At 42.9% G+C, this 27961-nt stretch overlaps 1 protein-coding gene across 1 annotated transcript in view; it reads left to right on the top strand.

The window, feature by feature from the left end:
* Positions 1–27961, top strand: part of rhobtb3 (Rho related BTB domain containing 3) — a 136799-nt gene that overhangs the window by 36293 nt on the left and 72545 nt on the right. Inside the window, exon 4 of the mRNA XM_041185421.1 lies at positions 26402–26559. Coding sequence (XP_041041355.1) covers positions 26402–26559 — 158 coding nt within the window. The remainder of the gene's footprint in view (positions 1–26401; positions 26560–27961) is intronic.

Here is a 27961-nt window from a genome sequence, read left to right as displayed (position 1 = left end):
GCAGGTAGTAGATTTCAGTGAAGACATTCTTACTGAAGTGCAAACATTTCAAACATTATTTCTCACTGATGTTTAGGTAAGAGAATTACTCCCTGATCACCCATGGTACACATAGCCGCCTGCTGAGAGCCCTTCTCTACCACCACCCCTTATTTCTAGCAGCTCATCCTACTCTGTGTTGCCTCTGTTCATTCTTCAAGTCATGTTGTATTCCAAGTGGAATGCCTAATACACCACCAATACCTTGAAGCAATTGGTTTGTACAGAATCTTTGAAGTCAGGACAAAGTCCTTCAGCTCATGCCACACCACACCCCATAGAAAGCAACAAAAATACTTGCACAATTATACCACCAGCCAATCGAAATCAAGCAGTAATTAACCTGAAACATGTTGATGATCCCTTTAAATATAACTAGTGAGGTGCAGATTCTTCCTTCTGTTGAACACATGTCCAGCTATGTGAGGTTAAGAGGTGGTGTTAGTTGGAACATTGAACTCCAAAGTGGCAGTATCAACATCCAATTTCAGCCTCGTTTCCCTTGATTAGGTTAAAGGCAGATGCAGATTGTAAAGTCAGAGGCTTGAAAAATGTTGTCAGTCATTTGCACAAGGTCAACGGATTACCATTTCAAATATAGATAATAAGCCTGTGATATATCTGATGTGATTCCAGAAATTCTTTGTTAAATTTCCTGATGATTTACAGGAATAATAAACTGTTACAAACCTATTAAACTGAGTTTGTCAAAATTTTACAATGTTAAATTTCATCTTGGCAAACAGAGAACCAAAAATTTATTGACAGTTTATGATACATATCAAGCAGCATGCTTCTATTCAAAAAAACTATTACCATAGAATAGAATCACATGATTCTAAGTGCCTTGATCTCTTAACTATCATCCTTATTAGCCTTTCACCTACTTCATTCTTGCATTGAGAATGCTTACAGCTAATGGCCAAACAGTGCAAAAATTCTAGGACTCTATACTCCCCTCATTGTTATTTTTAGCGAGTGATATATTTTGAAAGTGATGCCTTAACAGTAGAAGACTAATGGACAAAGTGACCATGTTCAGTGTTATTCTGAGTGTTCCTAAATTTCCCAAAAATGAATTAAATATTATTAGCGGAAAGAGTTTGTTTAGACTTTGATAAGGTGATTAATGAGAAATTTATCCAACATTCCATGCTGAGTATTTCACTCCACTAGAGACTGGGATTTAGTGAGCTGGATGATTTGTTTTCTTTATTCTTTCAAGGGATCTGTGTGTTGCTGGCAAGACCAGCATTTGTTGCCCATTCCTAATTGCCCTTGAATCGAATGGCTTGCTAAGCCATTTCAGAGGACAGAGTCAACCACATTGCTGTTAGTTTGGAGTCGCATGTAGGCCAGACTGGGTAACAATAGCAGATTTCTTTCTCTAAAGGACATTAGTGAACCAAATAGGTTTTTACACCAATCGACGATAGTTTCATGGTCACCTTATTGAGACGAGCTTTCAATTCTGGATGGGCGATCCATTGTTTAGGTTTTCTTCCTTCTAATTCTGACTTAATTAAATAAACACTCAAGTGCAATTTTCACAAGTTTTGTTTATCAGTTCGTTAACCAAGTGTCTCCATTTAACTTACATTTAACACTTTAATCTCCAATCTAAAAATTGTATTTCTAACTAAGAGTTATACCTCTAAAACACATGAGTTATCGAATCAGACATTTGCAACAGTGTGAAGGCTAAGATTTGATCAGAAGTAAGTATCAAGGTTAGAGAAAGCCTAGGGGCAGAATTTTCTGTGCCCGCTGGTGTCAGGCGTCATGGTGGGCATGAGCAAAGAATGTGGCAGGAAGGCCAAAAATTAGTTTCACAATGTCATGAAACAAGTTTGCGATCGTCCACTCTGCCTGTCAATGGTGGGCCACCTTTCCCACCGCCGGATGTCAGGGACTTTATTTTAATACATCTGCATATCATTATAAACCCTGCTTGCTGGAATCATATCCCAAGCTGGATCATTTGGGCACCAACACATACGAGTTTCACAATTGAGCTTAAGCGACGGCACCTGGCGAGCTGCACTTCATTCAGGATTTTGAGGCTTGTTTGCCTATGTTGCTTTGGACAGCACTTGTGGTCATCAGCGCCAGACTTTGCAGGCAGCACCACAGCACTTTTAGGGGGGGCTCACGGGCAGGTCTCTTCTTACGAGACCAGTCGTAAGGCAGGATAGCTTTTCAATGGCTGCAGGGCTAGGGCTTGCTTGGGAAAGGAGGGTATCCACAAAGTAAGGCTTGACCGGAATCATCACCCCATGCTTGATTTACCGTTATGGTGGCGGGAAAACATGCCAGCTCAGAACACGTCAGGACAAGTGTGACATGCAGAAATCAGGATTCACCTTTTATGGCCTTGATCAGATCATGGAAATCTGAGGAGAAGATGATGCTGGAGCCCTACAGCTACCAGACCCTGGAGGAACATGTGCATCGCATGCTGGGTGGATCCTCAAGGAGGTAGCTCCGCCATAAAGCACCTCTTGGAAGGTGGGCGGTCTCCATTGATGCTTTGAGTCTGCTTCGGAACATCGCGGTCTTGGCTAAGGGCCGCTACGGATGATTGGTGAGGGTGGGGGAGGGGAAGGTGTACCTGGGAGCGTGGGAGAGGAAGGTTTAGGTTTGATTGGGACAGGAAGGTGTACTGGGGGGGTAGGGTGGCATGGGTGGTAGATGCTTTAGTTTTGTAGGGGATCGGGGGAGGCGGGTGAGGTTGTTGGGGGGGGGGGGTATCGAAGGTGTTGGTGGGATGAGGTTTGGAGGGGGAGAAAGCAGTACACTGGGAGGGCGGTGTAACAGGGCAGAATGCAGGGTATGTAGGTGTAAGCGAGGGAGTTCGGAGAGGGGAAGGCATCCGGGGAAAAGAGGGAGTTCAGAGGGGGAAGGTGTCCATGGTGGAGGAGGGAGTAAGGGGGGCTTGAGGGATGTCCAGGTGAACTTTCAAGGAAGGGGTCTGTGGAGTCAATGACTGCCTCCGGGGGAGCAAGCTTCGGGTAGATGTGATAGGAGGGAATGGTAAGTGTGAGAGGGGTTGAAGGGAGCTGATAGAGTGGGAGGGTGAGGGTGCATTGGTAGTTTTAGAATAGATGGCGAGGGTGGTTGGTGGGGATTTGGAGGTAGACACGGACCCTGGGGGTGGGAAAGAGGAGGTCAAGGTGGATGGGGGTGGGATTCTGGGAAGTTAGGGAATGTGCACGTTCACCTGGACACCTTGGAAAGAAAAGGGTTCGGTTGATAGGAAATGGTTTGTAGGTGGAAGGTGATGCTGGCGGGTTGACAGTGATGGGGGAAAGGACATGGGTGACTGGGGGAGGGGAAAGGACGGGGGAGCTAACAATATACTTGGTCATGACCATGGTTGTCCAAATTGAAATTGAGCGGAGCCACATGTTGGTTGGGCACAGGTGCTTCATGGGAGTTCACTCAGTGGATGGGCTGGGATGCAGGTGAACTCAGATGCACAACTGAAAGAGAATCCCAGCAGGCAGTATTGAAAATGCATGGGACAGTAAGATGATTGTGATGGATGAAGGATCCGCATGTGAGGGAGAGTACTTGTACGAGGCTCCGAAAGGCCCTGCCACATACACTTCTCTCTCCAGAATCACGTGTGGTCTGGCTGTGTGCAACCAAACTGCTAGTGGGGGGGATGCAGTGGGAGGACTTGTAAAGTCTGTCAATGAAGCTGAAAGACAACGTTACACATTACTCAGTGAAAGTGCATATCAGATTATAAAGTGACAAAATGTGTTCCTCCAAGCAATCACTTGTGATCAGAATTTCTTAACTTTTCTGGGCCTACCCCTTCTTCTAGGTGCTGCCCTGACATCCTCAGCAGGGGTGGAGACAGCCTGTGCAATGGTTTGCCCTGTTACCTCTGATGAATTTGATGTGTGTCCCCTGGAGAGCTGAGGCCTTGATGACCCCGGCTTGCTTTGGCTGTCCTCCTGTGGGCCAGCTGCTCCCTCTGTGGTGACAGAGGACAAGGCTGGTGGCGGGGAGGGATGGGGCTTCACAGGGCAAAGGGAGTTGGAGGGAGCGGAGAGCCTCTGAGATTCCTGACTGGATGACCCAGAGGTGTCCATCTGCCAGTCCTCCTCCCTGCGGGTGACCGAGGGCCCCAGCGTGACTCCATGAGGAGAAGGAGCACCTGGAAAGACATCAAGGGGCCCCGTTTCCCTCTTGCACTGTCACTGCAGGAATTCACCCATGGCTACTGAGATGGAATGCAGGTCTGTGCGGATCTTCACAACCTGCTGGACCAGGATCTCCATGGTGTCCGCCATCCTTCCCATGGAGACCTCCATATCCGCACATGTGGGTACCATTTCTTCAGAGAGCAGGTGGATGCACTCCTCCAACTTGCGTGCCACTCTGTTCAGGACTTCCAACAGCTCTGCGTGATGTTCCCCCACCTTCTGCTGATTCTCCATGATGAGATGGAAGGCCGAATCCAGAGGCTGGTCATCTGACTCGGTCCTCACCAATGCCTCTTCCCCAGCAGTCCTCCAAGTGCTGGGGAGCATGGCTGAACCTGCCACCTGCACGCTGCAGACACGTATCCATGCAGTGACCACCAGATTGTGAACCAGAACCTGCTCTAGATCTAGGTTCCACCGAGGTGTATGTCTCTATGCTGGTGCAGGGCGTGGGTAAACAATGTGATGGGTCTTCCAGGCTGCTTATTTCCAGAGGTTCCTCTTCGTTGGAGGTGAGGACCTGAATGGAGCTGATAGAACGGCTGGCTGAGGGTGTTTGTCGCTTAGCAGAACTCCCTGTGAACCAAAGTAGAGATAATTAGTGCATGGCAGCAGAGTCAAATGCAGGAGAGAGAGCACGCACAGTTGTGTTGGGAGAGGGATGATGCGGTACAAGATCCTCACGTGGGTATTTGTGCTGACCTCACCGTCGCTCCAGGCACGGTTCATGTCCTCAGCAGTCAGCATGATGGCATGCCCCTCAAAGTGAGTGAGGGGCTTATTGTCAGCCACTCCACCCCCCCCGTCTGGGACCTCTCCCTGCTGTTGTGAGCCGGCTTCTCCTGCTTGAAAACAGATGGAGAGAGTGTGAGCAGGACACATGCTACTGAATGGAATGTTTGTGTGGTGAGTGGAGCCATGGACAGGATGAGGATGTGAGCTCCAGAAGGTATGAGCTTGATGGAGATGTGAGGGTGTGTGAGAGAGTTAGTGGTGTTATGTGATGGGTTTGTGAGTGTTTGTGTTGCGAGTGATGAGATGGTTGACTTACCCTGGTGGAACGGATGGGAGCATTCATCCTCTTCCTGCACTGGATGGCTGACCTCCTCTGGGATCCGGTGGTACTAACTGCCACTGCCATCCAGGCTGTATTGGTGACCCTGGTGGACCTCCTGTGGCCAGACCGGGGCCAGAGGACACTGCAGTGGCCTTCTGCTGTGTCCAGCAGGCACCGTAGAGAGGCGTCACTAAATTTGGGGGCTTTTGTCTTCTTTGCTTTCTGGGCCGTCTGCCGCCTGGATGTGAAGTCAGCTGCGCTCTGGTGCACTTTAAATATGATGCCCGGAGCACGGAAATGCTGAGGTCATGACGTGGTGGGTAAATCTGAGCCGACCTGCCTGTGATCGGCATGTTTCCCGTGAATGCATTATTAGTGAGGCGTATGATACAGCGTGAAACCCGCCATTGCAGCTGGCAGGTAAAACATCATGTTTCCCGCTCATTGCTGGGACAATTTGGCCCAGTGTTTTTTTTTGCTGGAAAAGAGGCCCTAAAGTAGCTAACTATTCAGTTTTTATTTTATGTTTAGTGATTTATTTTATTTTAAATTTATTTCAGCTCAGAATGCACAGTGTACAGTAATCTGTAAATGTGTGAAGGAACCTACCTCCAGTTTTAACATTGATTGGGAACCTATGATTCACTTCAAGTCATTTCACGTAAATTCAGGATTTTCAGGGACATAACAACAACTTTAAGTGAGGATTTACTGTAGTAAGAAGGCAGATTGCTATAAAAAGAACAAAAGATTGACTGGAAAATAGCCACACATACAGAAACAAACTGCATTTAGCTCAACTGATTCAGACTGGATGGATGGTTAACCTTGAATATCCTGAAGGAGTATTTAATGTTTCACTGTGGTTTCATGGAAAATTTTAGTCAACCATCATGTTGGTGTACAAAATCAAAGTGCTGTGGATGCTTGAAATCTGGACTGAAAACAGGAAATACTCAGCAGGTCAGGCAGCATCTGTGGAGTGAAAAACAATGTTAAGGTTCAGGTCAATGACTTTTCATCAGAAATGGAAAAGTTAGAGATGTAACAGGTTTTAAGCAAGTACAGAGGCAAGGAAAGCTGGAGGGTTTGGTTGGGGAGACAAAAGGGAAGGTATATGACAAAGTGGAAGGCAGGAGAGATTAAATAGCAAAAGAGCTTGAAAAAGTGATTGGTAATGGGACAAGTAAAGAAGCAAAAGATGGATCTGGATGAGGTTTAAATGGGAATAGCAGAATCATCAACAGCTGCTGTCCAAACAAAATTGGGGCAGAGGTCATGATCTGAAATGAGTTTAATGTTGAGTCTGGAAGGCTGTAAAATGCTTGTAAAGATGAGGTCTTGTTCCTTGAGTTTATATTGAGCTCCACTGGAACAGTGTTGGAAGCCAAGATCAGGGAGGTTAGAGTGGGAGTAGCGTGGAGAATTAAATTGGCAGGTGACCTGGAGCTCAGGGTCACACACATGGGCTGAATGGAGGTATTCACCCTCCTCTCCCACCCTGATACACCTTTTATTTCTTTGCCTTGCTTTTGCAGTTTAGCTCCAGCTTGGCTCCCTTGTGGAGCTATTGGATTTTCAGTCTCCTAGCTTGCCAGGTTTGCCTCTGGCACTCATTGAGTGCTGGGTAGCTCAACAGTTGTATTCGAATTAGGCTCAAACCTGAGTCTATTGGATGGGTACAGATGCTATACCAGTGAGTTTGTGCCCATTTTGGGCAAAAGTTCAAAATCATCTCCATCATCACAAACCCCATTATTGTCAATTCTGATTAGTAACCATGCCTGAACTTGAATAAGTTTGACTCATTAACAATGCATTGTATTTATTGACATTGGTTAAGCTAGTTCACTTTGGTAGAGACTTTTTGTCTATTTTGCCTACAAAAGAATAGTGACTACATTTCAAATGTAATTGGCTGTGAAGTGCTTTATGTGACCCAGAAGACATGAAAGGCATTCTATAAACGCAAAGTCATTCTTTTCTTTTGAAGTCAAACTATCATTTTAGCAAACTATGTACTTTTAGAGTAGGTCACATACCCAAATGCAGAATACAATAGATACAATTTAGTATGGCTAGATGATCATTTTGCACTTTGTCGCAGAAAACATACCAGTGACTCATAAGCTAAAAAAGTGAAAATAACAAGCATCCATTATAATTAGGCTGCCACTCCCACAGGAGGGAGTTTACTTCAAACAAACAATCTGCCTTAATAAAACAGCCTTAATATTTCTATATTAAACTGATATCAGAAGTAATTATGGCTTTTCACTGAACCAACCAGTAGGCTGGTTTATGCACTTATTTCCTGCAATATTACACAAATGTCAACTTTGCAATGTCATAGTTTGAATGTGAATTGGAAAACATCTTTGAGAAATACTAATGAAGGGCTAAAACCCCAAGGTTCTTGTTATAATTGGTACAGTGCATTGGAGTGGAACTTGCATCTGCTCATGGATCTCAATGAAAATCCTGTCCAAAATGGGGATGAGTTAAATCCTTGAAACATGCAGACTGTTATGACCCTTGTGAGGATCCGTAAACCAAAATAACCAAATTTACCAAGGGACTCCAAAGGAATAAATTACTGGACAAGATTTTGCTTTTTGTAACATTAACATGAATTAGAATCAATGCAGTTTAAGGATGATTTAACAGGAAAATCACGGTCGTTACAAACTATAAATTAAACATGGAATATTAGATATCACCAAGGTATCTCATAGAAGTAGTACATAGTCCACTCTGCCTATATGGTCTCAGTTCCATCCACACAGTTCTTCCAAGCAGAATTCCAGTTTCATCTGCACAGAAGGAAGTGGCAGTAAGTGAAAAGCACTGTTTACCTATCCCAGATATGGTTGATAAATGGCCTTTCTCCTGCCAAGTACACAGCGCTAGAAGGTCTAGAGTTCCAGGCAGGCATCAGTGAAACCCTGCAACCTCTCCTTTGTCATACTCTTTTACTGGGGAAATTACTTAGAAGAAATTGTCGATTAGGTGCTAGACAATGCAGTATGAAGAGAAGCGCCATTGCAAAACGCAACCTCTAATGATGGCAGAGACAGCACATCAGTGTCAAAGACGAGGCTGAAGCACTTGCACCATCTTCAGCCAGAAGTGCCAAATAGATGGTTCACCTTGGACTCCTCCTGAAGTCTTCAGCATCATGGATGCCAGACTTCAGACAATTTAATTCATTCCACATGACACCAAGAAACGGCTGAGGGCAATGGACAAAGCAAACATTGTGGGGTGGGATAACATCCAGGTTGTAGTGCTGAAGACTTGTACTCTAGAACTATCCATACCCCTAGTCAAGATGTTCCGGTACAGCTACAACATCGAGATCTGCCCAACATAATGGAAAGTCACCCAGTCATGTCCTTTCCATAAAAAGCAGAACAAAACCAACCCGGCCAATTACCACCCATCAGTCTACTCTTATCAGCAAAGTGGTGAATAATGTTGTTTTCAGTGTTATCAATTGGCACTTGAAGTGAGGCGAGAATGACTGCCCTTGACATCAAGGCAGTACTTGATTGAGAGTGGTATCATGGAGCCATAGTAAAATTGAAATTAATGGGAATCAGGGGAAAACTATTCACTGGTTGGAGTCATACTAGCGCAAAGGAAAATGTTTATAGTTGTTGAAGACCAATCATTTCTGTCCCAGGAAATCAGTGCAGGAGTTCCGCAGGGCAGTGTCCCAGTGCGACAATCATCAACTATTTTAGAAATTAACTTCCCTCCATTATAGGATCAGAAATGTGCATGTTTACTAATGATTGCACAGTGTTCATTACTAACATTTGCAACCCCTTAAATACTGAAGCAATCTGTGCCAACATGCAGCAAGATCTGGACAACATTCAGATTTGGACTGATATTCGGTAAGTAACATTTGCACCCCACAAATGAACACCTCGAACAAGAGAGAGTCTAACTGCCTCCCTTTGATATCCAACAGCATTACCATCGCTGAATACCCCACCATCAATATTCTAGGGGTTACTATTGACCAGAAACTTAACGAGAGCAGCTACATAAATACTGTGGCAAAAAGTGCAGGTCAGAGGATGGGAATTTTGCAGTGGATAGCTGATCTCCTGACTCCCTAAAACTTGTCCACCATGTTTTCTAACAAGACAGGAATGTGATGGAATATTCCCCACTTCCCTAATGAGTTCAGCTCCATCAACACTCGAGAAATCTGACATTATCCAGGACAAAGCAGCTGCTTTATTAGCACCCCATCCACCGCCTTAAATATTCAGTCCCTGCACCACCAGCACACACTGGTTATAGCATGTACCATCAATGAGATGCATTGCAACAACTCTCAAAAGCTCAATTGACAGCACCTTTCAAACCAATGACACCTATGACCAAGAAGAACAAGGGCAGCAGACACACTGGAACACCACTGCCTGCAAGTTCCCATATAAGTCACATGTCATCCTGACTTCACTGTCACTGAATAAAATCCTGCAACTCCCTCCCTCTCGGCATTGTGGATATACCTACAATGCAAGGACTGCAGTGGTTCATGATGGTGGCTCATTACTGTCTTCTCAAGGGGAACTCAGGATGGGTAATAAATCCTGGTCTTGGCAGTGATTCGTGCATCCTAAGAATGAATAAAAAAGGACTGGCATCATTCAGATATCTCACAATGCATTCAATAAACCTGATGCACATGGGTTTTTCATTGTGAGGAGGTTTTTGTGCTTCTGCAAATAATTCCACAATGAAATAGGGGAATATTGTAATAGAGAAATTACTGTGGGCAGTGTTGTGGAAGGAATTTTGGGGGATTGAGCAGCAAACTACTAGTTTTGTTTGGGGTCCCAGCTATTTTTTGTTTGTATACACAGCACATTGGGACTTCATTACCCCTTTACTTCTCTACTTGCTTGAGGTAAATTAGCAGGAAAGGGAAAATGGAGATAGGTGGTCCCAAAGGTGGTATTGTGGGGACCCATGATGAAAGTGCCTATCACTTCATTATTTCAGGCACAATCAAAACTTCAGTGATACTGGTTCAGCAGCAACATCCTGGTTATATGAGAAGCAAGAATGCGGAAGCTCTGCAAGATAGTTCATTGCCAGATCATCAAGCAATTATGTCAGTGCTATTACCCCTTAGTAAGTTAATGTATACATGTATACTTTAGCGCACAGAACCATAATCTGCAATACGGAATGAGGTATAGATCATTTGGAAATGTGTTTTTTTTTATTCGTTCATGGGATGTGGGCGTCACTGGCTGGCCCAGCATTTATTGCCCATCCCTAATTGCCCTTGAGAACTGAGTGGCTTACCAGGCCTTTCAGAGGGCATTTAAGAGATAACTACATTGCTGTGGGTCTGGAGTCACATGTAGGCCATATTGGGTAAGGACACCAGATTTCCTTCCCTAAGGGACATTAGTGAACCAGATTTTTACAACAATCATTTCATGGTCATCATTAGACTTTTAATTCCAGAGTTTTCTATTGGATTCAAATTTCACCATCTGTTGTGGTGAGATTCAAATCCAGATTCTCTATTTTTACTTAGTTCTGTTGAAGGGTCATTTGGACTCGAAACGTTAACTGTGCTCCTCTCCACAGATGCTGCCAGACCTGCTGAGTTTTTCCAGGTATTTTTGTTTTTGTTTTGGATTTCCAGCATCCACGGTTTTTTGCTCTTACCCCAGAGCATTACGCTGGGTATCTGGAGTACTAGTCCATTGACAATACCACTACGGCACCGCCTCCCTGATAAACCCCTTTGTAGCTGGTTTATTTCTTTATGTGGGCAATAGCTTTTAGGCTACGGTATGAGTTTAAAACACTGAACTTGCTATTATTGACCCAATGCAAAACTTTTACTGTAGTTCTGAAAAAATATATAACCTTTGGCAGCCATTCAACTGCTTCTGCAAATGAATACCTCTTGTCTGAGGAAACTGGTGACATGAATATAAATATAAAGTGTTTTCAACTCTTGGTTGAGGACTTTGTCATGAAGTAGGACTTTCCCACGGGAAAGTTAAAAGAATAACTTGTTTTCTTACACTACAGTATGAGTACCACATTTTCTTTCAAATGATTCTCCTAGATGGGTGGATTGAATCATTTCTGCAATCCAATTTGCACATTTTTTTGTTTTCCCCAGCCCCATCAAAACAATGTATATATTAACATTTTAATGATTTTACTTACACCTTCTGCTATGAAGATGTAACACAGCACCTCTTTCCGTATGTTTTCCACTAGTACTTTCTTTAACTCTTCTATACTGGTAACTATTTGAAAGTTGAGTTTTATTTTGTATTCAGTTGAATAGATAACTTAAAATCCAGACCCTAATTGGTCTTGCAGTCTCTCAAAAAACATCCAGTTAGATAAAAACATGCTCTTCCCCAGTCATGGCATCCAGCTGTTTCATTCATCTTGCTTGGCTTTAGTACTCCCATGATCTCAATCATGGTCAAGGTAACCTCCAATAACTTCCTTGTATCAGCCACATCCCTCTACTCACTTCCAATTCTATTAATTTCTGCATCTGAGTCTGGGAAATGAGTCACTCACAATTACAAGTTGCCAGCTGCCTAGCTTTTGGCCCTCATTTGTCAACATCTTTCTGCAGCTGTTGAGCAGCTCAATCACTTCCTCTTCTCCAGTACTGGTGCACATTTTCCCACTGAAACCTGTCCTCTTTCTCCCATCCTCATCATTCCCTCAGTATAGCCCCTGTCTTTGCTCTTCAAGTTCAAAGGGTGTGGACAAGAATGTATCTGATGCAGAACTGGTTTAGCCATCCATCACCACATCAGGTAGAACTGCATCTCAATTTCCTCTGCCAAAATTATTCATTACTCTAAGATCATCCTGGAAAACATCTTTTTTTCCATTGCAGGCAGTTTTCTACTCTCCATACTGAATTCCACTATTTTTTCCAACAAGTGCAGGCAATTCATGGATTACTTTATCACAAAGACTGAGACCATCTATTCAGCTACCTCTACTGTTTCCCCAATTCCTTTTTTCCCACCAAGCAAATCTTTCTCCAGGCTGTTCCTGCTTAATCCTGATGTCACATATTTCTTTAATTTCTCTTCTCTCTCCACAATGCTTACCTGAGCTCCTCTTGTCTAAAACTTACTTCTTGCTTCCTTAACTCCATTCCCACTAAACTGCTGATCACCCAATTTCTCTTCCCATTCCCTGGCTGACATCATAAATGATTTGCATTCCTTAGGTACAAAACCACAGTCATCACCCCCTCCACTCCCCACTCCCACATAGAACTCATCCTAACCCTAATGTCCTTGCAAACTACCACCCCATTTCTAACATCCTCTCAGGTCCTTGAGCATGTTGCCTTATATGGTCCTTCACAAGGGAGTCCTCTTCCATGGAGATAAACAAACTAGAGGCTTTTGTCCTGTATTTTTTGTGGCGAAGCTTCTGAGTAGAAAAAAGTTTTCTTAGATTTTTAAAAGTCATTTTCTCTAAATCTCCAAAGCCAAATGTTATCAGGTGGAATTAATAATTATTGCATTAATTAACCTGAATACAAAAGGACTATTGCAGTTCCCAGAAGAGTTAAGCCTGAATTAGGTTAACCATGGCCAATAGCAACAACAAATAAAATACAGTTGAGAATAATACGTAGCATGAATCTGTAGAGCAGTGAGTTACAAGTATTCTTTAATGAATGGGAAAGTTCAGTAAATTAGGAGCAAGGATGTTTTTGGCACAGTTAAGTGAATTCCTGAACTGTGGCTCTGCTGAATTGGGAATCATTGTTCCTTTGGAACTTGGGGTGAGCTTTACACCCAGTCCAGAATTAAAGCTGTATGGTAGCACGGTATGTTCATATATCAATGTACTGTAGATTTGAACAGTCCAACATTACAATTTCATTCCATAAATTTCCTTTGCTGTCAGTCCGTTATCAGCTTGGGCAATGGGAAATAGAGTGAAAGAAATGTACTCACAACAGGCCAAGTGTTTCACAAAATGGGATGACAGATTTAACTGCTTCATTCTAGCATACTTCCCTTGTGAAAGGTTGCCGAGCAATGTGAGCATGTCAGGTCACATACCCACCTCAGTGAGTGATGCGGGGACAGTGGCTGGTTCTTGGGGGAGAAAATAAAACCTAAAAGGAAAACTGGGAATTAAAAGAAAATAAATTCTGTTCACTCTGTCAAACTCCATAAAGTTGTGAAGGCTTTGCTCATCCCTTAGAATAAATCAGAAAGTTTTTTTGAGGCATGTAATGTCTTTGAATTTTAATTATTTTGTTTCGACAATCGCAACAGAAGGATAAAAGTCAAGTCTTAAACAAGCTACAATATGACAAGCATGACATTTTGGGCATTTAAACCAATGGTTAGTGTCAAAGAGGTCACAATGTGATACTGTGCAGTGAAATCTGCTGACTTGAAAGAAAACAAAGTTAATAAAGATCTCAGTAGTGTATTCCCTGGACATTTTTGATTAAATATTATACAAAAATAAGGTATTAAGACACATGTAGCTGTATTCTGGCTGCATTTGGCACAAACTGTTACATGATCCCTCCCTCTACGGATTGCCACCTTGAGGTGGTGGAGAGGCTTGTGCACTCCGGCGATCTCTTGAGTGATGACATCAGGAGCTCCTTGCTCCTGGTAGGGCCACCCATTGTGGCAAGATTGGGGGGAGGTGCCAGATAAAGTGCAGTCCAGAAAATCCTCAAAGGCAGAACAGGCAAAGGAAGACTATGTATCTCAGCAGCTGTGAAGGCAGAAGAAGGCTGCAGCGGCAAGGTGGTCCCGGTCATTATGATTCAACACGTTATCAAAATCTGATCCCTAACCTGTGAAGATCCTGTGAACAGTGATGGCATTCTAAGGTACCCATGTTAAACAAACCCAAGTACTGGCTTCTACCAGGGTTCATTTGCCAAGTCATTTGGTGAAGGAGAATTGGCCACAAGGACAGGATTGTGAACCTGGCAGTCCCTAGACAAGAATCTGCACACAGGCAACAGATGCATGAAGGCTATTGGACACCTTTGTTGAAACAGAGGTGTCTTTTGGGCAGCAGCATCTGTGACTGAGCAGTCCTCTTCAGGATAACCTCTGCTCAACCCAAATGGGGTGGGGGCTAGAAAAGCTGCGGTAAAAATAGGCTGTCCCACTTTCTCCTGGCTGGGGAATCTCACCGTGTGGGATCACCATCTTTATGGCCAAAGAAGGAAAACTTAAAGTTTGCATCTTGGTATGTTAGAACATTCATGGATTATCTTGAGTGACTTTCCAGAAAGAAGAACTGAAACCGTATCATGTGAGCTATCAGGACTCCAGATTGATATCGCTGCTCTCAGTGACACCTGCTTTCCTGGGGAGGAACACTGGATGGCAAAACCAACTCCGTGTGTCCCTTGTGTTCTCGGAGTTGGTTTTGCCATCCAGTGCAGGATCTTGGATGCACTGCCAGAGCTTCCCAATTGTATAAATTCACCTACAGCTCAGCCTTAACTGATAATCCACTGTCACCAGTGCTTATACCCCAACCGTGGACTCCAATGAAGATGCTAAGGAAACATTTTATTCCAACCTTGAAGTCTTCACTCATATCCAAAAGAAGAAAGGATCACCCTTCTGCATAACTTTAATGCCAGGGTTGGCTGTGATTCCAATGGCCGGAGCAGAGCCATTGGGAAAAACCGGATGGGAAAGGCCAATGCAAATGGTGTCCTCCTGCTGACAAAGTGTGCTCAACATGGACTCATTATAACAAACACCCTCTTCCACCAGAAGAACAAAAACAAAAATACATGGAGGCATCCTAGATGAAAGCATTGATACCTCCTAGATTGTCATTGTTTGTGACAAAGTTCTAAGTGATGTCTGTATCACTCAATCCGTGCGGGGGACTGATACTGATGTGTTTTGTCACTTCTTAACAATTAATACATATGCATGCATGGCGCACACGCATGCGCACACACACACACGCCTATTTGCTTCTGAATCCCAGCTTCCTGTTTTAAAATGAGAAGGTACCTTTACTTGTTATTCTACACCAGAAGGCAATACACCCGGGACTTAGCACACCCTACTGTCAGGTTTTTTTATATAGCACTTCTTTTTAACTAAAATGTCCTTTTACAAAAAAACATAAATGTTAAACACAAACATCACATTTCCTCCTGCTTTAGCCAGGGACAAATCAGTCAGGCGGTTTGCAGATTCGCTTTCGTCTGGAGAGGAATGTTGGCTTCAGTGTCTTGTTTGCTTAGAAATGGAAGGTTCTGCTGTTCCATATGTGTCTGTTCAGGTTCAACAGTTGCAGCTACATGTGCTACAGGTTTGTCAGTTGAATGAAGTCTGGTTTCACCAACTAGAGCAGATGTTTCCCAGAAATCTTCCACTGTGACTGGAGATCCCTGGAAATTTGGTTCCTTGGATTTGGCTTCTCTAATCTGGTCGGTGTGTCTCTTCCAGATTCCACAGGAGGATTTAACTTTATTGGTCAGTGGTCCTCAACGTTTGATGATTCTTCCCAGGAGCTACTTTGGTGTCTTACAGTAAGTTCAGAACCAAACAGACTGATCCAGATTAAACTCACGAGTTGGTTTACTTGTGTCATGTGACCTTTTCTGATCAGGTTATCTTGAACCAATCTTTCCTTTCAAATCCAGACTTAGTAAATCCATTCTGGTATGCTGTCGTCTCCCAAACATCAGCTCAGCAGGAGATACACCTATTGTTGAATGTGGAGTGCTATGATGCATCATCAAAAAGTTCTTCAGCTTCAACTTTCAATCTGTTTGCATCCTCCCCTTCAATATGGCCGTTTTGACTGTCTGGGCAAAGCGCTCCGCTTCACCATTTAAGGATGGGTAGAAAGGCGAGATGAGAATCTGTTTGATCCATTGTTTTTCAGGAATGTTTGAAATTCACATGTGAACTGTGCCACTGTCAGACACAATCTGCTCTGGCAGTCCAAAAGTAGTGAACACATTCAGAGAGCATTAATGGTCTTTGCTGAAGTAGTTGACTTCATGGGAATAACATGAGGCCACTTTGTGTGGGCATTCACCACAATCAGGAACGTATGTCCGAGAAGTGGTCCGGCAAAGTCCATATGAAGTCTCTGCCATGGGTGGTCAGGCCAAGCCCATGGATGTAATGGGGCAGGTGCAGGAGCAGACTTCATTTCTTGGCATGTCAGGTAATCACTGACCATGCCTTCGATGTCTTTATCCAGGTGTGGCCACCATACATGTCGACAAGCTAATGCTTTCATTTTGATGATTCCCATGTGACTGAGGTGAAGTTCTTCTAACACTCATGTTTGGAATTTTGGATGGATAACAATTCTGATTCCCCATAAAAAACAACTGTTTGTAGAATCAGCTCAAATCTACTCACGTAGTAAGGTTTAAGCTCAGTATTCACTTCTTGAGGTACACAGCACAGCACTCCTGTGTTTCAACTCAAATTTGATCTGCTTTAACAGGTAACATGTCTATCTGGTTCACATTGAAGCAGTGACTTCACTTTGGGTTGTGGAGCTGTAGAATGTCCGCATTTCCATGGTTCTCAGTAGAGTGAAATGTAATTTCGTACTGGTAAACTGATAAGGCCAATGCCCACCTTTGTAGGCGTGCAGCAGCAAGTGTCGGGGTTTGTGACTTCAGGCTAAGCAACCAGGTCATAGGCTTGTAACCTGTAACTAATGTGAATGTATGCCCATACAAATATTGGTGGAACTTCTTGACTCCATTGATTAGTCCAAGAGCTTCCTTCTCAATTTGGGCATAATTTTGTTCTGCCTTGGACAATGTGCGTGAGACATATGCAATGAGCCTTTCATTGCCATCAGGAAATGTGTGGCAGATGACAGCTCCGACACCATATCCAGATGTATCACAAGCCAGGCTGATAAGGCAACTTTTCATTCATTCATTGAACTTTTTCATTGAAATGTCCCGGGACAAGCGAGCTCTTGCTTGAGTTCATTGAAACTTTCCTGACAGGCTTGTGACCAATCCCATTTTGCATTCTTCTTCAGATTATTTAATGGCACTGCCTTGGTAGCCAAACTGGAAATGAACTTGCCATAGTAACTCACAAATCCCAAAAACGAACAAAGCTCCTTAACATTTTGGGGCTTAACATTGACCACTGCCTCCATTTTTCTGGGTGAGGTTGAGAGGCCACTTTCATTGATCGCATGTCCCAGGTACTCCACTGAGGGCTTCAGGAATGAGCATTTGGATTTCTTACAGCGGATGCCATGTTTTTCCAGTCTACGCAGGACCCTGCCTAGCTTCTCTAAATGAGTTGGAAGGTTTTTCCCAGTGATGAGCATGTCGGCTCAGAAGCAGATTACACCGGGGAGGTCCTGCAGTATTTTGTCCATTTTAACACTCCATCCTGCTCTCTTGCCCACATGTCTGTCCTTGGCTTGCTGCATTGTTCCAGTGAAGCCCAACGCAAACTGGAGGAACAGCACCTCATCTTCTGACTAGGCACTTTACAGCCTTCTGGACTGAATATTGAATTCAACAACTTTAGATCTTAAACTCCCTCCTCCTTCCCCATCCACTTTCCATTTCTTCCCCCTTCCTTTTGTTTTTTCCAATAATTTATATAGATTTTTCTTCTCCCACCTATTTCCATTATTTTTAAATCTTTTATGCCCCCCACCTAGAGCTATACCTTGAGTGCTCTACCATCCATTCTTAATTAGCACATTCATTTAGATAATATCACTACCTTCAACACCTCTGTGTTCTTTTGTTCTTTTGTCTGTGACATCTTTTGATTATCTGCTCCTATCACTGCTTGCTTGTCCCTACAACCACACCACCCCCCTTCCACTTCTTCCCCCCCCCCACACCTTAAACCAGCTTATATTTCATCCCTCTCCTTGGATTCACCCAGTTCTGCTGAAGGCTCATGAGGACTCGAAACGTCAACTCTTTTCTTCTCCGCTGATGCTGCCAGACCTGCTGAGTTTTTCCAGGTAATTCTGTTTTTGTTTTGCTCTTCTACATTGTTGGTGTTAGTTTCACTTTGTCTCGTCTGGACTCGCATTACTTTTATTTCCAAGCAAGGCGTCTTTTTAAACTGGAACTTGTATGTGTGCTCCTCGTGATGCCCTTTTCTTGGTGGTGCTGCTTTACTGTGATCAGCTATTGATCTACATGCATGCTGTATGTCACCTTTTTTTCCACAGTAGCGACAATCAGCGGTTTTCCACTTACAGGCTTTTACATTTTGCCCTATTCCATTACAGCAGTAACATGTTTGAAAGCGAGTATACCCTGACTTTACTGTTTTAACTTTGGCCTTGTCAGAATATGCTTTCAAATCTCCAGCTTGTTCCTTTGCCATTTCTATGCGTTGTGCAACCTTGAATGCTTCCTTCAGCATCAACTCTTGCTGTGCTAACACTCTATGCTGAATTCTTTCATTCCTTAGTCTACAAACCAAGCGATCACGCAACGCTTCTTCCAGGCAACATTTAAAGTCACAATGTTCCACTAATTTTCTCAACTCAGCCAGGAACTGGGGAACTTGCTAACTCTCATGCTGTTCTCTTTGGTGAGACTTGAATCTCTCGGCACTAATCGCTGGTCTGGGCTCGAAGTGCTTTTTCAAAATGTCCACAATCTCTTTAAAGCTTTTATCTGTTGGCTTGTCAGGAGCAATGAAATTTCTCAACAAAATGAATTTTTTCTTTCTGATGACAGTAAGAAACACGGAGGCCTGCTTTTCCTCTTAAATCTCATTCGCAATGGAAAACAGTTCTATTTGCTCGACACAAATTACAAAGTCCATAGTAGCTGGATCAAAAGTCTCTAAAGCCCCTAATAATGATGATCCCATCCTCACTGCCATTTCAAGTGCTTTGTCACTTCTTAACAATTAAGAACACGCGCATGCGCGCGCACACACACACACACACACACACACACACGCGCACACACACGCTTCGGAACCCCAGCTCCCTGCTTTAAAACCAGATGGTACCTTTATTCCTTATTCTACACCAGAAGGCAATACATCTGGGACTAAGCACATCCTACTATCATGTTTTGTTTATATAGCACTTTTTAACTAAAATGTCCTTTTACAAAAAAGCATAAGCATTAAACACAAACATCACAGATGCCTGTTGGACAGATAATTGACTTGTTTGATCAGTGATGAACATCCACCTAGCACCAAGACATCGCAAGGCCCAAAAGTCCAAGGGGAAGAAAATCAACGTCTCAGTCCTGAAGCAGCCTGACTGAAGAGAGGAATTCCAAGTGCAGCTCATGATCAATCTGGAAAATTCTTCATCGAACTCCACATCCAACTAGATCCCAGAACATTGGGATCAAATAAAGTCAGCTGTACGAGACTCCTGTGCCCAGGCCATTGGGTTTGAGCATTGTATCACCAAGACTGTTTCAATGAAAGCGATGTTGAAATATGTGATCTCCTAGAACAAAAGTGAGCAGCTTTCTTTACCTGGCCCAATAACCCAAGATCACAAGTCAAGAAGGCAGCATTCCAACAGCTCACGGTTGATGTCCAGAGATAAATCTGGAAGATAAAGGATATACAAGTGGGAAGAGAAAACCTGAGAGATTTAACAATATGCTGGCCATCATGACATGCAAAGATTTTTCTGAAGCCACCTAAAGTCAAATGGACAAAACTCCCTTCGTTCATAAGATGGTGCTAAGGATGACAATGTCATCTATAAATGCTGGAAAGAACATTTTCAACAGCTCCTCAATCGTGAATCCACAGGGACACCTGATACTGTCCAGGCTCTCTCCCATGGGGTGAATCGCCATCAATGGGAGAGCTACAACAAACATGAAGAAAATGGTTGAAAAACAACAAAGTCTGTGGCCCTAATGGTATTCCAGCCGAAGTCTTCAGAGCTGGTGGGCTTTAGCTCACATCAAGACTCCAAGCACTCGTCCAACTTCCAATATCTCCCATATGAACTAAAGGAGGGACTCTGGAATATGTTAAGCACTCCCTATCCTTGGCAGCCATCACTCTCAAAAGACCACCATTGACGAGGAAATCCAACACCAGATCAACTGTGCCAGATCAGCCTTCTACAAATTTCAGCAGCGAGTTTTTGACAAAGACCTACACAATTCAACAAAAGTCCTAGGGTACAGAGCAGCTGTTGTCACCACACATCTGTACTGCAGTGAGACTTGGACTATGTATCAGTGACACATAAGAGCGCTAGAGAATTTCCATCAGCAATGGCTCCGCTGCATTATCTGGATTCAATGGGAAGGCTACTGAGAAAACACTAGCGTCCTTGAAGCCAGCTCCACAAGCATTCAGGCACAACTCCTGCAAAATCAACTTCAATGGACTGGATACTGTCCGGATGGCTGAAAAGAGTCTCTCCTGCCAGGTCTTGTTTTCTCAACTGTCAAATGGTCAACGTTCCAGGGGAGGACAAAGAAAACGCTACAAAGGCACTCTGAAGCTCTCCTTCAAGCATGGCAGCATTGATATTAATGACTGGGAGGAGTTTGCTACTAATCATTCAAAATGGCAACAACTTGCCCATAACGCTTTGAGTCACATCTTAATGACGAGGCAGAGTGGAAGGAGAGAAGGAAAGAAAGGGAAGCAAATCCTGCAGTCTGGATCCCACTACCTCATGTCCCATTTGCCTAAAGACCTGTGGGCCGAGAAATGGTCTGTTCCATCACATGAAGGCCAATGGAAGAAACTCGTGACCTTGAGTAGGCATCATCCTCTAATCAAGGGACAGCTGATGAAGATAATAAGCCACCTATTATCTTAAATGGGTGTCAGATTTTTTTTTATTTGTTTATGGGATTTGTGCATTGTTGAAACTAATTGCCCATATGTAATTGCCCTTGAGAATTAAACATGATCAGACTTTGTCTTAGGCTACAAACTTTAAAACAGGTTTATTGTTCTGTTGAAGAGTCATACGGATTCGAAACGTTAAGTGTTCCTCTCTGCAGATGCTGTCAGACCTGCTGGGTTTTTCCAGGTATTTGTGTTTATTGAGCTTTAAACAGGTAAGTGAACGTACTTCATGCAAACAAGATAGTCACAGTAATTACAAACTTTACAATGCTCTCCAGGAATATCAATCAACAAAGATGCTTCTGCAGCAATACTGAACCTTTGAAATGTGATCCCTTATGATTTCTATGGTAGTTCACTACCACACAATCCAGCAATTTTACCACTGTTGGCTTCAGAGAAATTGCTGTGAGAGAGAAAGTCAGCTTCAGATCTACTACTTAAAATACTTTGGAGACATCGGGCTTGAGTATTAATGTGGGGTTAGAAACCTGATACCTGTATTTTTTCCGGCTCTCGACCCTGCATTGCTGATGTGATGCTATTTTGAAATGGCCTGCCATTAATTGGGCCAGAGGCGAACTCAGCTCCCAATTAGTGGCACCAGGCAATGCATGGAGGCAGGAACCAGCTCTAGATTGCAATGCTCAAAGCAAGACAGAAATCATGACAGTTTGCAAATGGAGTAGGAACTGGGTCAGCAGTGTCCTGGTGAAAATAAGTGGCCAAATGATCATTTGGAAGGTACTTGACTCACTTTGTTTGAATCACACTATTTTTACATTACTTTTACTCATTAGCCACATCACATAATTGCTTCTTGCATTGCTTTTGACAGCTGAGCACAAGTACATCAGACCATTCTCTTTTCCCAGTCTCCAATTTGAAAATCTCCTTCTGACCCTCCCTAGCCCATTAAGAAGCTTTTCAAGGAGATTTTACAGGCTGTTAGGAGATGAGTGAGTTTCCAGCTCTACTCCTGGGCTTTGCTTTGAAAATAACAGCATGTCCCAGAGGCAGCAGAAGACTGACATGCCACCTGGGAGCACTATTTTCTAAGCGCGCCTGCACTCAACCTCATCCTTGGGTGTTTGAACTAAGTGAGCTTGATTTTCAGGGTTTAAAAACATCTCAGCCTGCCCGTTTCAAACCAAGATACCAAGCTGACTACTGAGGAGAGTAATGCCCAAGTAGGTAGGTGTCAGGAAATGACTCTTAGGGATAACATTTTCTACCCATTCTGAGCTTCCTGTTGCAACACACCTTGTTTCTACATTCAGGCCCCTCTTCCCCATTACATCAGTTTTCGTTATTGTATCCTCCCAGAGGAAACAATATCATCTGGTATAATGGTCCACATTTTGGCAAGATAGGCTAACTTGGGAGCCCTTTAAAAACTGTAGGCGGGGCCATTTCTGGGTTTCCCACTCCCATTCCTGTTTCCAGAAATTTTTGTGGGCATCAGATCAATTAAGGATTATCTGTCTTCGATATGGTTACTGAATAGATATTTGTTTTTACAACAGATTTACCAATTGAATGGGAGTTAACTTTTATTAAGTGGCTTCTTTGAATGAGGCCTGGATTTTTGCCGTGATGGAGAGCCTCTCTGTCATGGCGAAAATCCCGGAAATGGCCAAAATTTTGAAGTCCCACCCCTGAACCTTGCATTTCCCACCTTCGTGAAGGCAGGACTGGAGTTGGGCCGGGGTTCGCGCATGTGTGATTTTTGGAGGCAGCTGATTGTTTAAATCACCAGCTGCCTTCACTGAAGTGGGGTTTTGGAAGAACAGGAGGGTGGAATCCGGAGTGTGCAGATTAAAATAGGTAAGATGAGGTATGAAATTGGTGGATTCTTATTGGTAGCCAGGGTACCCGCTTGGAGTGGTAAGGTATTCCATTCGAAACAATCCCAGAACGCCTTTGGGAGAGATAAGGCACCCTTTGAGAGAGGTAAGGCATCCTTTGGTAGAGTTAAAAATGAACATGATTATGCTGATTATGCACTTTTTATACACAAAATCATTGGAACTGTCAAGCTATCAAAGAGCTGTCCAGCTGTCAAGGAAGTGTTAAAGAGCTGTCCAACTGTCAATTAACCCCAGCTATCAAGAAACTGTCCAGCTATCAAGAAACTGTCCAGCTGTCAAGAAACTGTCCAGCTGTCAAGAAACTGTCCAGCTGTCAAGCAAAAAACTGAGAAAGAGCTGTCCATTGTCAAAACTGTCGAAGCTATCCAAGAAGTGACAGAACTGTCAAAGCTATCCAGGAAGTGTCAAAGAACTGTCCAAGGATGCTAGGTAAGTTGGCATGAAGGGGGTAAGGGCAAAGGTGGCTGGGGCAGCATGAGTTGGCACCAAAATGGCATGGGATTATGGGGGCAATATGGGTGTGTAGAGGTGCACTAAGTTGGCCTAGCAGGTACGGGGGCCATAGTGGGTGGGTAAAGGGACACTAAGTTAGCATAGGGGGTATGGAAGCCATGGGGAATGTGTGGGGGTGTGAGGGCTGGAGGAAGGTTTTCTTGTTTTATTATTAGTTTTCATTTATCTAATCATAGTTCCGGGCACAGAGGCTGGCCTTGCACCCAACCTGCCTCTGCACTGGGCAGCCCACCCCACTTCTGTTTCAGCCCACCCCTTCTCCCACCCAGCGAAAATTCCACCAAGCCAGGAAATCTCCTGACCGGGGACGAAAATCTGGGCCTGATTGTGTTTTTTTCAGTGTGAGATGTGTTTGAGTGTGAGCTCAATTAGATTGTTAGAAGTTTACCTTTTTTCATGTCCATTTTGAAGACAGGTTCCTGAAGTCTGCCCATTATGTGGTTGAGTGGCTATGGAAGATTTATGGTGGCATGGGGGAAATGAGAGGATATGGAGGAAATGTTAGGGCACTTGGAAGGTCATGAGGGTACGAGTGGGCATGGGGGAGAGTGGGATGGGTGATAGTGAGGAAGAGGAGCGTGAGGTGCAAACGACACCTGTTTTGAAGAATTTTTTTCCCCCAAGTTTTTACTCAAACTTATTTGCATAACACTGCAAACAAAATCTGCTATGAACCAGCATTAGCAGACAGCATTTTAAACTGTCATTTGAAGAAATTGCTTTCAAACTATTCCTTGATATATTGAAGACTGGTAATTAGGTGCTGATTGATTAATTCAGCTGAAAATGGATTTAAATCATAAGAGTCAATGTAGTACAAATGAATAACATGATTTTAGATGACTGAAAATTACTTTAAAAATGTGCAGAACTACTTCCTGGTTATATTGGGGCACAGTAGTCAGCCTCTTCGTAAATGAAATAAACAGATATTCAAAAGCTTTTAGAGGGCTCTTGTTGGTGTCCTTGCGCCCTAAAGCTCCAACAACGTTTTTGGAACCTCCTGAAAGGCCCAAACAGTGAGAGTTCACGGGGCCACTGGACCATTTTTATTCGGACTGTAGCACTTGGCAAGCACAGAGAGCAGAGACTTTGGAGAGCTGAGTCTTCAGCTTTCTCCTGTCTCTTGCATCGGGGGAATGTAGCACAATGAGCGTTAAGTCACAATGGTGATTAATTCTCCCTGAGGACATGGCCAGTTTTGCGCATAGGGCTTGCTAGTTCAATGCTTTTTAAACTAGTGCAAAAGGCTGCAGAAAGTTGAGTTGTGCTGAATGACATATGCATTTAAAATTACGCAATCTTTTATGCAGATGTGCCAATTTCAGGCTGTTAAGCCGAAGAAAACAATCCAACTAAACAGAACATAAAAACATAAGAAGTAGGAGCAGGAGTAGACCACATGACCCCTCGGGCCTGCTCTGCATTTCAATAAGGTCATGGCTAATCTTATCTCGGCCTCAACTCCACTTTCCTGCCTGTTCCCCATAACGCATGACTCCCCTACAGTTCAAAAATCTGCCAGAAACTCCAGGTCACTGTAATCATCCAGCTCTGATTAATTAAGTGCTACAGCCTTGATGCATCCTTGCACCATGGAAAGGCCATGTGTCAGTAACAGACTCTGTAAAACCAAAAGCCTCATGGGTATGTAACTTCTTCTCAGACCCTGTGGTGATTGGTATCTTTTGATTAGCAATGGAGATTGAAATTTGGTCCTTAGGTGGGAATCTTAAAATAGTTGTTCAACATTTTATTCTTCAGTCTTCCACAAGGCACCTGCAGATGCTCCAAACAGTGAGAGTTCACGGGGCCACTGGACCATTTTTATTTGGACTGTAGCACTTGGCAAGCACAGAGAGCCGAGACTCTGGAGAGCTGAGTCTTCAGGAACTGAGCGTCGTGTGGAGTGCTAAGGCTATGAAAAGCAGCCCTCCTATACTGAATAAAGTTATATATAAAAGTTAGTTGCTTTCCTGGAAACTTGTAAAGTTGTGTCGAAGTTCAAGTAATTTGTCTTGTTCCATGGCATCCAAGGGGGATATCAGCAATTGAATACAATATAAGAAAATTCAGTTTTTCTTGGCATTAAATGGTCTTAAATAAAATTCATTTTAAAATAGGATTTTTACCATGACAACCTTCAAGTCAGTGCTCAGACTTTAAATTCTGAGTTTATACTGTGATTGCATTATCTGTATCCTTTCACCAAAATTTACAAAGCCTTGGACCTTGTCTCACTGCAAAGTCCACTAACATCAATATCCTTCTGTCCGATGTAAATTGATTTCACTGCCTAAGAAAGGTTAAGTTCAATATATTTATGTTGAATTTGCCTTCATTACTGTGCCTAGCATACATGCATGGCTCAGATTCTCAATTGTGTACCAATTGCTATGAAAGATCCCATATCTTTGTTCAAAGAAGAGCAGGGATTCCTGAGTGGCCTGGCTAACATTTGTTCCTCAACCAATGTCAGCAAAAGCAAACTAATTAGACATTCACCTCATTGCTGTTTGCTGGATATCGCTGTGTGGAAAACTCTTGATGTTTAAATAATTCATAGTAATATGAAGTGCTTTGACACACTTAAATGCTATGAAGTATTTCTTTCAATTTTCACTATCTGCTAGAGGTGAGGGGTAATCCTCTTGTGTTAAATAATAAAGGTTTTACTATTTTCAAATATCCAAATTCCATAAAATCGAATCAATCTGCCCTTACTCTTGACTTTGCAAATAATATGTATAATTAAATTGTGTGCTTTATGTAAAGTATTTTCAGATATATTTTGACTTGAAATTCATGAAATTTCAACATTTTCAACAGAGGAAGGGCCACCTTGCTCCTGTCCACTGTGTACATCAGATAAAGGAAGCTGTGTCCCTTTCTATGAGGGAATTGAACTGTCAAAAGAAATTGGAGCAGCTTACTTGGAACTTCACAGTCTCAATGACTTCTATGTGGGGAAATACTTTGGAGGAGTGGTGAGCAAAATTCCAATCTTTTCATTGGTAGTTTTTTTAGTAACATGAAATATTAAGATATTATCTGTTTTCTTCATATTCCACTGCTCAGAAAAACGATTACAGAAAGTATCATTTGGAATATTGTTAATGTGTTCTCTAATGTGTTTAGCTCTATTGGATTTGCTACTGAAAAAGACAATGGAGCTGAAAATCTGTTGGAATTGCTTGCCTAGAACCTCCCTGACAAAGTACATGTCATGGGAGAGGTGAGAGTCCTTTATTTGATACAACCATCTCAAACTGAGTGCATCCAAGGCACCTGTTCAGTAAGGTATTTTGCCATCCTTTGTAAGTGACCAATTTTAGAAATATGAAAAAAATTCAACTTGCTTGAAATCTTTAGTGTCAAGGCCACAATCCTCTGCTTATGCCATCGCTTAGAGGCCCTATAAGATTCATCTCACCAAGCGCACCGTTGCCGATGATACACCATTTCACTGAGGTGGGAGAGTCTTGAACTTCCAATGTATCCTATTGACTTAATTTCTGATTTCCCCTGACACACTTCCACATGGAGATCTTTGTCACCTGTAAAACTTATTGGCTGCGTTGAAAGTTATGGCTGTAGTTAAGTGCAAGTTTTTTAGACTTTACAAATAAAACAGTGATCCTGCAGTGTTGACCTTGAGCATTAGAGATAAAAAGAGAAATTGTAAATGTTGGAGGTCTGAGATTAAAAGATGGAGTTTTGAAAATATTCCTCAGGCCTTTCAGCAACTGATCTGAGAAAAAAATAGGTTAATGTTTGAGGGAATGAAACTTTAACAAAGGGTTGTACCTAAAATATTAACTTGCCTTTTCTCTTACAAGATGCTGAAGAGTAGCTACTTGTAATTTAACATTTTAAAAATATATTTAGAAGATCAGTCAAGCAAAAAGATGACAAATTAACTTTTGCAACCCGTTAGACACTTGAAACTCGTTTTATTTACCAGCCAATTCATATTAATTTGACACTTCAATATCTTAATGTGTAGGTCAGTGTACTAGTGCTCCAACATGCTATGGAGATTTAAGAGGCACCACTGTGCCTAGAATGCCTAGCCATTGTGAAGAGAAGCAAAACAGAAGCCATGCACTTCCCCACAGATTGAGAAAAAAAGCAGTCACCTTTGATTCTTGCATATATTCTAACAATTACCTATTGACTGACAGAGACAAAGCAGGCACTTGCTTACATACTTGATTGGAATGGAGTGCGATGTGAGGAGACCAAGCAGAATTAAAAGAAAGGAAGGGGGGGAAGGTCTCAAAATCATTTAGTGAAATTTCATGTGGCTTCAATCCTTTTGAACTAAACTGGATTTAATCAGAAAGTATTGATGTATGTAAATGCAGAGTTACTTTATAATGTAATCAA

This window comes from Carcharodon carcharias, chromosome 4 (assembly GCF_017639515.1).
Source record: "Carcharodon carcharias isolate sCarCar2 chromosome 4, sCarCar2.pri, whole genome shotgun sequence".
Classification (NCBI taxonomy): domain Eukaryota; kingdom Metazoa; phylum Chordata; class Chondrichthyes; order Lamniformes; family Lamnidae; genus Carcharodon; species Carcharodon carcharias.
Note: the sequence above shows the minus strand (reverse complement) of the source record. Positions and strands in the feature narration are given on the sequence as shown.